The sequence below is a fragment of the Calonectris borealis genome, chromosome 3 (assembly GCF_964195595.1).
Source record: "Calonectris borealis chromosome 3, bCalBor7.hap1.2, whole genome shotgun sequence".
NCBI classification, from domain to species: Eukaryota; Metazoa; Chordata; class Aves; order Procellariiformes; family Procellariidae; genus Calonectris; species Calonectris borealis.
In genome coordinates this window covers 94,048,677-94,061,011 of record NC_134314.1, presented here as the reverse complement: position 1 = coordinate 94,061,011, position 12,335 = coordinate 94,048,677, and the positions used below count along the sequence as shown (strand labels likewise).

Here is a 12,335-nt window from a genome sequence, read left to right as displayed (position 1 = left end):
GGGCCAAGTATATGAGGAAGGGATCTCCGAGAAATCCTGGCATGCAGCGCAGAGCACTGGTGAGAGAGGTCCCACTTCTCCTCAGGGTGCTGTGGGTCTGGCATGGCCACAGACCGTGGCACTGGAACTACGTCTGGAGCCTGGCAGCAGCTGGCACTACGTGCATGGGGAAGGTGTTCAGCAGCAGGAAGATGCTGCATGGACCCTGCAGGCCAGAGCCGCAGCCATGCCTCAAAGACACGTGTATCCACTTGGACAGACCACCTCCAGAATAAGATTTCGTGGGTGAAAATGAGGCCAGAGGAACGAACTGAGGCAATCTCATGAAGAGGCCTAGAAAGAGCCAAGGACAAGGTGCCTGAAAGTAGAACTCTGCTGCAGGTGCTAAAGGATGGGGGCACAGAGACCCTACTAATCTGTCCCTATTCTGAGGACTGTCTTTGCCCCAGGGAGCTAAAAGGCCTGCCAAACCTTTGATAAATCCATCTGTCCAAGGCACCTTGGAGGCTAGAGATGGAAAGACGAGCCATCGCAGCCTAATTTAAGCAATGTGTAGGAGATTTCAAAGAGAACATGTTGGGAAGGACAAGTGGACCACGTTCCTCACTAATGACCCATTGCAGCTCCACTGACTGAACGTCCCCTGATTCACCAGGACATACAAGCACACACCATTATCTCCCCAGAGTCACGAGGACCCTCAGCATTGCCCTTGGCTTACATTAGGCCCTTGGAGAGAGAAGCACAAGAACAGCAAGCCAAAGGTCATCACTAAGCAAGAAAATCCCAGGACAGCCAAGGGGGCTGTAGCCGCTTTCACCCAGTTTGAATCTGTGCCAATAATGATGACAACAAAACGCGGAGAAGGATATGCCCACACTGGAAACCTTATGCTTCCCTGTTCTTAAAGGGACCCTCTCATTTAAGCCAACATCTAGGTCTGGTAGTGATAGTAAGGGCAGATTACAAGACAGAATCATAACAGAGTGCGATTTTAAGGGCCTTTCTGTTCAAACCGCTGTTGTTTGGAGTCCAGCACTTGAGATCCAGGAGGACAAGGGCAAGAGACACTGACCAGGACAAGCAAAGCACAAGGAGCAGAAGAACAAACCACTCAGGGGGCAAAGCCAAGCGGAGCCTTACAATTCCCACAGGTGCTGACCACTCCAGGCTTGCCAGCAAGAGATGATTTTCAAAAGAGGACTGATGTGGTGCATTTGCAGCCTCCCCAAGACCTGGGAGGAAGCAGTACAGCAGCATGACTAGAGAAACAGACCCTTCATAAATAAGTTGGCAGGAGGAAGACTGGCTGAACTAAATAAAATGCCTTACTGTTTGCTGTTACATCTTGCCCTTCTGCGATGAATGCAGAAGCAGACACCAAGCTCGAATGCCCAGGTGCTATAGACTTGCTCTTGGTCACCCAAGACCTCCTGTTCTCAGCTGTTGTTTGGCCCAGTGGATGAGGGAAGCATGGTGAGGCTGAGGAGCAGTGCTGTCTGGAGAAACTGCTGGCTGATTTGGCATGCACTCCCCCAAAGAGCTGACTGAAAAGGAGACAGCTTTTCTGAGAAGAGGGACATGAGAGATCTGGGGAATATGTTGATGGAGACGAAAAGGCTGGGTGCTTGCATGCTGCAGCCACTGAGCAGCTTCAGTGGCATGAAGGTTCCTTGCCCAACGTCACCGGGTTCCCTTCCAGCAGGATAGAAGGGGCAACACAGAGCTCAGAGCAGGCCAACCTGCCCTGACAAGAGCAAGGCAGAGGGACCCAGGGGCTGATGGGCTACACAGAAGCCACCTGTCAGGTCTCACAGCCTGACACCTCTCTGCAAAAACCTCTGTAGTGCAAACCACGTGGTTTTAAGCAGGTTCCCCTGTAACGTATCCTCTGCCTCTGTTCTGCAGAGCATCCTTCACGGCAGACGCCTCCCTGCCTCCCAGCTGCAAGTCCTGCACCCACGGTGGGGCCCCACAGAAGGGGAATCCCTTTGCTCCTCACTTCCCCAGCCCAGGTTCCTGACGCTCCAGCGTGCTTTTGCATTTCTCCCTCCCAGCCCCTCAGAGCTCTCTGCCAAAATCAGGCTCCCAGGAGCCTGCAGCTCAGAGTCTGCAGCCAGCGCCCAGCCTGATCTCATGCAAAATTCACTCTTGCAGACATGCACCAACCTGCTGCTCTATTATCAATAGGTGAACTGCAGCTGAACCTACCAGAGCCTTCCTTGATGCTTGTCTGAACCGATTAGGACACACTTCAAAGCCAGGAAGGGACCCCAGCCTCTTGACGCGCCGCCTATTACCACGATGCCTGTCCCAGTGCCATCCTCCCCCCCTTCCCCAGCTCACTGAGGGCCTCCCGTTTTCTCTTTCCAGCTGAGCCCTCCTCCAGCAAGCGGATCAGTAGCGCTGCAGATCTCCGCTCCGTCTGGGTTTGCACATTCATCCCGTCCCCGGTGCTGCCTGCCTGCTGTAATCCCAAACCGAAAGCCCTTTACCTAGGGGATGCTGACTCTCAGAGCTGGCGTGCCGAGGCTTCATAAGGAGCTGAGCCTGGGACCCTCTGGAGGCAGTGCCATTCCCAGCAGTGAGAACAGAGTAACAGTCGAAGCATGGTCTAAAAAAAAGAGTGGGGAGGGTGGGGAACGGTCGGGGGGAAGGGGAAGAGCTGGATTCATGGCTTTCAGCCTTTGCTCTAACCTGCCGCTCAGCTCCATGTGCCTTGATGCCCCAGACCTTTAGGCCTGGGCAGTTACACGCTGCTCCCAAAGGGCCCGTTCCCCTCCACCCTGCGAGGGGTCTCGCTCCAGCGTGGGCAGTGTGGGCAGTGGGGCGGGCAGAGGTGCAGCAGGGCGCTTTCTGGTGGCTGCTGGTTCCTCGGAGCACAAGCCAGCCTGGAGCCAGGGCTGGGAGCCAAAGCACCCCCCTTCCTGCATCAGGCCTGTCTTTTTATTCCCCCCTTTGGATCTTGATGCCGTGAATTATGGTTTTGGGGTTGGTTTGGTTGTTTGGGGTTTTTTTTGCATGTGGTGGTTAGTCTAGGGTTCTGTGCCATGTCAGGGGCAGCATCAGCTCTCACCCTTCTGGGAGGGGAGAGCCACGGCGGGGGGAGCTTTCGCTGTCTGCCGGAACGAGATGCCGTGTCCACTCCATCTTGATGTCCTCCTGGGCCACCTCCCTCTCCTGTGCTCCTCTCCCCAAATCCTGCTCTGGCTTGGGCCAGGCAACAGACAATGAGATCTCACCGCCCTCTGCTTTCACAGTGAGGTCTCCACGCAGGACCCGTTGCGGTGGAGATGACGGTGGTCGTGGTTCAGGCAGCCTTCGTTGCGGTGCACGATGAGGATGGGGAAGTAGAGGGCATCCTGGTAAGGAGGGGGGTCTTCCTCCTCCACAGTCACCTGGCTGGAGAGGCGGGTCTGCTCGGTGGGACAGCTCTGCTCATTCAGGCTTCCACTCCGGCTCTGCCAGAGGCAGCTGCGTCGCGAGCCGTACAGGCGGCCCAGGGAGAAGCGGCTGCTGCTGAAGGGGATCCTGGGGCTGCCGTTGCAGATGCTCAGGGCACTGCGGGAGAAGATGGAGGAGCTGCTTATAGTCCTGTGGCACCGCTCGCAGTTCTGCCGGTAGCCTCCGTACCGGCAAGCAGAGTAGCTGGTGCAGCTGGAGAGCCCCACCAAGTCCATCAGGACCGCTTCCGAATAGCTGGGCACCAGCTGCTGGTTGGATCGGATGTGCCATTCCAGCTCGGTGCTGTCCACCGTGTTGACGCGGGGCATCCTCCGGCAGAAGGAGCGCTCCTCGGCCGGCGTCACCGCCACGTAGTCGAACCCAAAGAGTTTCTCCACGTGGTAATGGACGTAGGAGGTGCGGTACTCATTTAGCACCCGCAGGGGCCAGGATAGGGTCAGCAGAGCCGCCACCCAGAAGACATAGTGGGATACGTACCAAGGTAGGTTGTCTGGGTCGGAAAAGGCCACCATGTATTCCTTGAAGTCCACATTTTTGAGGTGCATCCCCTCCCTGGCCTCCATGTAGTCATCTAGGCCCTCATTCTCTGTGAAGAAGCGGGCCCGCTGGGTCAAGTAGGAGTTCTCCGACTCCACGTTGGCAAAGCTGAAACACTTGGTGAAGCGGAGTCGCGTGGCCGGGTAGCTCTCCAAGTCAATGAGGTCCTTGGAGATGTCCTTAACTCCACAATTGGAATAATCAAACTCGGCCTCTGCCACGTGGGTGTTGACCCGCTCGTGATACACTTGGGTGGTGGTGTAGGCGTCCCCGTTGCGGTAGCGGGTAACCTGCCGGGTCCTGCGGACATAGTGGTAGCTGATGGCCTTCCACCAGATGCAGGGGGTCGCCTGCTGCATCCGCTGCACGCGCTCGTGCACGCTCTCCACATCCACTTTGTACTGCAGCTCGTTGCGGGTGTAGCAGTGCCAGCACTCCACCAGGTACACCACGTAGAGCATCACCAGGAAGGCCAAGGGGATGTAGACGTAGCCGTTGGAACAGGGGCTGTCGTGGTACATCATAGACTTGCCCTTGTAAGCGCTGTCAAAGGTCAGCCGGGTCACCTTGGTGACATGGCACCAGGTCATGGCTCCCATGCAGCCGTACATGAGGAGGGACAGCAGCAGGCATTTCCAGTGGGACTCTCGGCACAGGGACTTGCTGAGAGACTGCTTCACCGGCCGCTGCTGCTCCGGGGGACCGGGAGAAGGGGAGAGAAAACAAGAGAGGAGTCAGTAGGCTGCAGCGGCAGGGGGAAGGGGAGCAGGCAGCAGGGTGCCGTGGTGGCACCTGTAGCTCTGTGAACGTGGACAAAACGGCAGATGCCGTGTAGGGCTCCTAGCCTCAGCGGGCAGGCTGGAGGCTGGGATCTCTCCCAGGATGACAGTCCCGCAGTGTGGGCAGCTGTCACTCCCGCTTCCCTTCGCGGTGCCCTGCCCCTCCTCGGGAGATGGCCAGAGCCCAGCTGGACTGGGTTTCTTCACCCCCCTTCTTCAATGAGGAGTGACCCCCACCACTGCCACGTCTCAGGGAGGGGTATTGAAGCACAGCAAGATGGAGGCTGGGGGATCTCCCCCACATACTTCAGCTTCTGCACCAACCCACCAGCAGGCAGCTCTAACTGATGGGTCATCCCACTGGAACACCTCACCACAGCTCATCCCACCGCGCCCCTCACCGCTCCCACACAAGTCCAGTAATGACCCCTCTCCCACTAACGACCGACAGCAACATTTAGATTTCTCCTACCAGGGCAGCACAAGCGGCCTGGGGTGCCTGTAAGGCGGAGAAACAGACCTTCTGCAGCTGGGAAGGTCTCTGTTTGGTAATGGCGGTTCCCACCATAACACTTGGCAGCCCAAGAGGCTCTGAAGTGCTCCTCAAGTGCTTTACAAACCACACAAACAGGAAAGTACTTTTCCGTGACTGAAACGCAGCCGCCTCTGGTGGGAGAGAAAGCGAATATGGAATAACATCCTAAAAGGTGTTCAGGCTGGAAGAGTACCCTACCGATCTGCAGCAGCAGGGAGGGCGAGCGGTGGGACACGACTGCCAGCAAATGTCCCTGCCTGCACTGGAATTTGGCTGTGGTAGCCCACACTTCTGGAAGAACTGCTCTCAGGTCTTTCATGGTGAGGAAAGGGCAGGACTTCAGCAACAGCACTTTTAAAAGAGATGGCACTGGTGCCCTCATCATAGGAACCATGCAGGGTTTCACAAAGACCCAGGAAAAAAACCCACTTAAGGAAACCTCTGTCACTCTCTGCAACACCCTGAAGTCTCAAGTATTGATCCACTTGGTCAGTGAGACCTGACACTCAAAGGGAGAACATGCAAAGAGGTTATTTGCTTTCTTACATAAAGGACTTCATCCAGCACAAATACCATCCAACCCAGCAATTTCCAAAGGTGCGACCTGAGAGAGGGGTGCAAGAACCCCAGCCATGTGCAGATGCCACTAAACTCACTAAGAGGCTTTCAGCTTTGCTCTTCCTCCCCAAGTGCATGCAGCACGGCTCCTGAGCTCACCTCCACCGTTGTAGGGGCTAACACCAGCTGTAATAACACCACTCAGGGCAGTGAAGTCCAAGCCTGGCCCCATCCCTCCTCCATTCCTGAGCACACTGGGCTGGAGAGGTCTTTCATGCAAGGATCCCAAAGAGCTTAATGGGCTCACGCTGCTAGAAAGCAGGGGGGTCACTTTCACTCTTGCATGAAAAGGGAAATTAAAGCAGGAACCAGAGGTCACAATGCCACTGGCAGGTCTAGGGACAGATCTGGGCCTCTTCTTTCCTCTAAGAAACCCCCCTTGCTCTCCCTGAAGAGTCCCTCAGCCCTGGCTTAGTCCCCTAGAGTCCCACATGCTAATCTTTCCCCCCTACACCTTGCCAAAGCCTGGTCCACCCCATGCCAGTGGGACTTCTGCCACTGCAATTAGCAGGGCTGGATCCAGCCCAAATCTCCAACAGAGGTTTCTCTCCTGGAGACAGGGAGCTTTCCTTCCCGCCCGCCCAGCAGCCAGCCTGCCATGCGCGGAGCAGGCGGCACATCCAGAGGGGCGGCAAGGGGAACGATGGCGCATCCCAGTGGGGGTCCCGAGCACCAGTAGCGCTGAACTTTGGGGCAACCAGCTGAGAGCAAGAGCCAGCGACAGAGACACAGAGCCCAGGGAAGGCAGGTGGGGTAGAGCTGGTCTGCAGGTAACAGCGAGGGGCACGGGGCGGCTCTGCTCAGCAGCTCTGGCACCTGTGTGCCCCAGTCTTCCCAGCGTGACCCTTCACTGTGGCAGCCTCATGGTCACAGGGCAAGAAGGGAATCCCGGGAAAGAGAAAAAGGAGCAAGGAGAGGAAGGGGGGGTACCCAGCAGGCAGAGCTGCCTGAGCTGTGCCCTCCCTGCCCAGATCCACGCTGCAGTTTGCTTGGCTGCAACACGGCTCTCCTGCCTGGACTGCTGTGCCACTACCCAGGCGGCTGAAGGTTTCCTCTCCCACAGCTGCCTCCTGCATTGCAAATCTTTCCCGGCAGCGGCAGCCCTGGCTGTGAGGCTCTAAGGGGACTGCTCAGCCGCAGGAGGAGCACAGGGGGTCTGAGCAGGAGATGCAAGGCACACGCTAACCCAGGGGTGTCTGTGGGATTAGAAGGCTTGCACAGAAACAGTGCCTTGTTTGGGGGGGGGATCTGAAAATGGAGCTCAAGGAATAAAGCAAAGCATTCAGCTCACTCATTTGACAAGTTGGGGAAGGGGCACCAGGGAGGCAGGTATTTGGCCAGGTCCATCTTGGAAAAGCAAATTCCCCCTCCCAGTTGCTCCCCAGCCCCTCACACCCCGCACTGCCTGCATCGTCCTGCTCAGGAGAAGCGTGATGCCGGCTGTCGCCCTGCGGAGATGCAGGCAAGCCCCGCTGCGGTTACCCACCCGGGGCAGGGCGGCAGGGAGTGCGATGCAGCCCAGGCTTGGTTCCAGGAACTGTGTTAGCAGGGCTCTAGTCCACGCATTAGTCTCCTCCTAGGACTACGCAGCATTTAGATACTGCAGCGCTTTTACAGGGTCACGCTAACCCCTGCTGTAAACTGTTTACAACCCAGTTTTGGCCTAGGTTTTTGAGGTAAAACATACACACATCAGCTGTGCTGGTGGGGTTTCTGAAAGCTGATCAAGTGCCAATGACAGGGGATACAACCACAGCAGAGACGGAGGAGGAGCCAGCTGCAGAGTTTAATCCCAGTAGGAACTGCAGCATCCCTGCTCCTCTCCTGGGCTGCAAAGGGCTCACAGGAGCAAACAACCAGCTCCGCAGCTTCCCCCTGCAGAAGCAGCTGAATAAGGTTGCATCTTCGAGCTCTTAACCAGCCTTGGAGAAGTCCAGCACAGCAAACATGCAGATGAAAAGGCTGGGGAAAGGGAAATCCTTTCTGTCCCAGAACAGTGTCACTGAGAGGAGAGCAGGCTCTGATATAAATGCCATCGTCATCTGCCCGCTGCAGTCTGATGGAACGAGGCGAAAGGCTTGCCCTACTTCACTGCAAACAGGGTTTCTCTCCATCACCGGCAGCCTCCCCCATTGCTCAGGCTTGAGCACTGGAGAGTGGTAAGCAAATCTGCTATTGCAGGTGCACCTAAACATCTCTGCAGTGCTAGAGGGCAGAACTGGTCCAGCCACGGCTTGGCCAACCCCTTTGTGGGACCCCAGTCACTTCCCTTCTCTGTGCTTCAGTTCACCATGTAGAACACATGGGACAAGCCTTACCAGGCTCCTGGGCGCTAACTGTAAGACACATTGGGAAGGGCAAGGGGTAGAGTGTTGCTACAGCCTCCCCTCCCTCATACATAGCTTTTGCTTCTGACGTTGCCCCTGAGGTGAAAGGAGATGGAGTCCCACACCTGCAGCTGCTGCTCTGAGATGGACGGGAAGGGATGGAGGGGATGACTTACAAGCAGCCGAGAAGCAAATGGAGATGCCTACAACGCACAGGGCAGAGACAGTAGAAGAGAGTGCCCCCATCGCTATTAGCATTAAACTCCTTTGAGATCAGGGGAATCCTCTTCTCAAAAAAGCCTCGAGGGGATAAACCTGCCCAGAGCCCCAGTGGCCAAGCACATGGGCCAAAATAGCTTCGTCACCCATACAACCTTGACCCTGCAACTTTGAACACTAAACAACTCCAGAAATCCTTCAAGGTCTACAAAGCTCCTCTCTGAAACAGCCTATCCCTGGCCCCATTTGCTGTTGCTCCATTTAACAAGTGTTCCCATGCCCTCACCTCCCGTACCTCTCACCTGCTTCTCCCTGCAGAGACCAGCCTGAAATCTCCAATTCACCCCCAGAACACTAAGCCCTTTACAAGATGCCCCGGGGTTCACAGCGTTAGGTATCCTAGAGACAGCCCTCTACGGGGCTGAAAAAACACATCAAAAGCCCCAGAGTAGCAGCCTGAAGGCCCAGGTAGCTCCTGGGTGCCAGGCTGTGGCAGCAGCTTGCAGGGGACTCCAGTGGGACTCCTGAGCATCAGTTTCCATGGCTCTGCCCTACTGATTTGCTTACATCATGCAACAAATGAATAAGCCCTGTTCCCTTTGACCTCAAATCCCCAGAACAAGGCAGGTGGGGAGGATCCAGTCATTTCTAGGAACTGTCACCGTCTTCCAAGGCTCCGGACAGACATCGGCAACTCCTGGTCAGGATGGTCCCAGCAAACCCCCACATCACACCCCACATGCCTACCACTTCAGGAACTACCTGCTTAGAAGAAAGAGCTGGCTGAGCCCCAGGCTGGCAGCGTTGCCAACTGCAGAGGAAAGGGGAAGGCTGAGCATCTAGGAGCCAGGGAACCCTGCCAGCAGTCAGCTCCTGCAACAGTACCAAGGTCTCCATTTTACACAGCAACTTGGTGGAAGACTGGTTCCCTCCATCGGATCCTACCTGAGCAGCAGGACAAGGACATTTTTTCGCTTGTTCCCAGGCTGAAGAGCTTGTCCCTTGGCATTTCATACCCTCCAAGGTGGAAATGCATTGCTGAGTGAGACTCAGCTCACCACCATTAAGTGTTGGTGTACGCATGTGATGCCAACAGGGAACAAGGCTCAGCCAGCCTGCTACAGCCAGCTCTGGCCAGTAGCTCTTGCTACTTGCCTTGCTGGGACAAGCTGAGCAGCACCTGAAGTTCTGCATGGCTCCGAGGTACAGTGACCCAAGACACATCAAGATGAGGCACCTTCAAACAGGACAGAGCTCATTTCCCATCTGCCAGTCCTCAGACACCTCCTCTGGCTCCCTTCCAGCCCTGGCCAATGGACCCTTACAGGTGGGATTCAGCCACATTCCCGGGACGCTCAGCAATGCTGGCAGTAGCACTTGGTCCTGATGGAAATGAGGACATCACGCTGCCGGTAAGGCCTATAGGGGAGCAGGAACATCCTCCCCTCCCGATATTTCTGAAGACAAGAGGATTGCCCTAGATCAGTCCATGAATCCAAGCTCCCCACTAAGGTCTCTCCTCATTGCATCAGATGAGACACCAGCAAGCATGGCACCGTCAGGAGAGACTGCAGCTTCCCTCTCCTCCACCAGCTGCTTCATGCAAGTCTGTGATAGCTTCTGGCCGCGGGAAGCGTGCCCTTAGCCTAAACAGTGCAGGTCACGGGCTGCAGCCCTTTTGCCTGCTCCCACGGGGTAAGATTATACTGACACCCTAGTTGGCAGCCACCGCGGAGCAATCAAATCCCAGACGATCTTCTCGTAATCCCCGTGAGGCAGGGGACACTGTAGGCGAGGAAAACTCACCCGGGCATTGCCCCTGCTACGCTTCTTTCATCCAAACCGGCTCTTGCTCCGGCACCTCTCAAAAGCCACTGTGCTCTCTTGAACGTAGCACCAGCACTGCCAGGGCACCGGGGGCAAAAGACCATGTCCCAGCATGGCACAAGCATGTCCTCACGCTAAAAAGGAGCCTCACGATTTAGTTTTACGGGTCAGAATCTGTTTGGAGAGCCTGGGCTCACGGCCCCAGGGGTTGCTGAATGGAAGCAGGAATAGAGGAACAGCCGCAGAGCAGAGTACACGGTATTTGTGCAGCTTCCCAGTCCTTGAACTTCAGCATTCCTCTCCCGCGATTATTTATATCTAAATATAAGTCTGTATATATAGAATAACTGTGTAAGGGCATGCATGTTCTTCCTAAGGAGGCAGAGAATACCAGGAATATGCAGCACTTGCTAACCGCAGCTCCTCAACAGCAGAGGACGAGTGATGCGCCAGCTTCCAAGCAACCCCCCAAGCTGCCCTTTGAGCTGTGGTCTCACCAGCGAGAGAACCCATCACGCCAGGAGAACGCTGCCCTTCCTATGCTGCCTAGCTGCCCTCCATGGGCCGCCAGCCCCATAGCATAAGGTGGGTCTTGCTAGTCAGTGCGGTTGCTTTCCCTCCTCTTGGGAAGCTCAAGCTGCAAGCAGGATCTGTGGGGGCAAACAAAGGGGCTCACACACCTGCTTCCCCGTGCTGCTCCCTATGCACAGAGCACCCTGCTCCTGACCCTTTTTGGCGTCTGCTGCCTGGACACTAGAGAAGTCATCAGCTGGGGAGGGACTGCAGCATACCTGAGGCAAGGCTGTGCTGGTACCTGGCCTGCCCTAGCCTGCACCTTCTGCTCTCCCCAGCCTACCTCCAGCTGAGAGCAGCCTCCAGCGACAGCCCCAGGATTCAGCACGTCCCCAAGCCCTCTCCCCTGCTGCCTGCCGTGTCTTCCCTCTCAGTGACCCAGGCAGCTGCGCTACCTCCTGGCACCCCCTAAGCCAGAGCGCAGGCAGGGGGGTCTCCATATCCCATTTCTCCCAGGCATAACAACCTCTTCCCGTTGCAGTAAGCCCAAGCAGCGCCCCGCGCTTCTCTTTTGTGATTCTCTCCCTTCCTCCTACACCCCAGTCACCCCCGGCCCTGGCCCCGTCTCCGGACGGCGCTGGCTGCTGTGCCCCGTCCGGCTCCGGCGGCACCGCGGCGAGCCCGAGGTGACGGGCGAGCGACGGGGACAGGCAGCCTGCCGGCGGCGGGCACCGGCCGGCGGGTTTTCTCGCCCCCCCGCCCCGCCGGCCCGCACCGCAGCCCCGGGGCCGGAGGAGGGGAGAGGGGCTCCCGACGAGGGGGTCCGTACCTGTGCGGGCAAAGCCCGTCCCGGCCCGCGGCGGGGCGGTCAATGAGCGCGCCATGCAAAGCGGGCGGGGAGGGAGGGTGGTTGGGGGCAGCCCCGGGCGGGGGGGCGGCCGCTCTCCTCACCTCCTCTCGGGCCCCCTCCGCCTCCTCCTCCGGAGGCACCGGCGTGCTGCTGCCTCCCTCGCTGGCGGCGGCCGCCGAGGCCGGGGGGGACATGGCGGCGGCGGCGGCGGGGGCGCCCCGCTGGCGGTGCCTGCGGGCTGGGCAGCCGCATTATCCCGCCCGCCGCCGGGCGCTGCCTCGCCGGTCGCCGGGCGGGCGGCGGGGCGGCGCGGCGGGCGGGCGGCGCGGCGGCATGGCCCCCAGCCGCGGCACGGCGGCAGCGCTCGCCGCCCGCCGGCCCCCGGCCCCCGGCCCCGCCGCAGCGCAGCGCCGCTCCCGCGCCCGCGCCCGGCGCGGCGGAGGGCGGGCAGAGCCGCGGTGGGAGGGCCGCGGCGGAGGCGGGGGGGACGGGATGGGGATGGGATGGGGATGGGGATGGGGATGGGATGGGATGGGACGGGGATGGGGGTGGGATGGGATGGGATGGGATGGGATGGGATGGGATGGGATGGGATGGGATGGGATGGGATGGGATGGGATGGGGGCGCGGCGGGATCCGCGTTCTCCCCGAGCGGGGCGGCGGGT

General features: G+C 58.1%; 1 protein-coding gene across 1 annotated transcript; it reads right to left on the bottom strand.

Moving 5' to 3' along the window:
- Positions 1–2,055: 2,055 nt before the first annotated feature.
- TMEM151B (transmembrane protein 151B) lies at positions 2,056–11,864 on the bottom strand. The gene is made up of 2 exons (XM_075147923.1): positions 11,772–11,864; positions 2,056–4,691 (listed from the first exon to the last, which is right to left on the bottom strand). The coding sequence occupies exons 1-2, from the start codon at positions 11,862–11,864 to the stop codon at positions 3,255–3,257; spliced, it is 1,530 nt and encodes a 509-aa protein (XP_075004024.1). The 3' UTR covers positions 2,056–3,254.
- Positions 11,865–12,335: the final 471 nt, after the last annotated feature.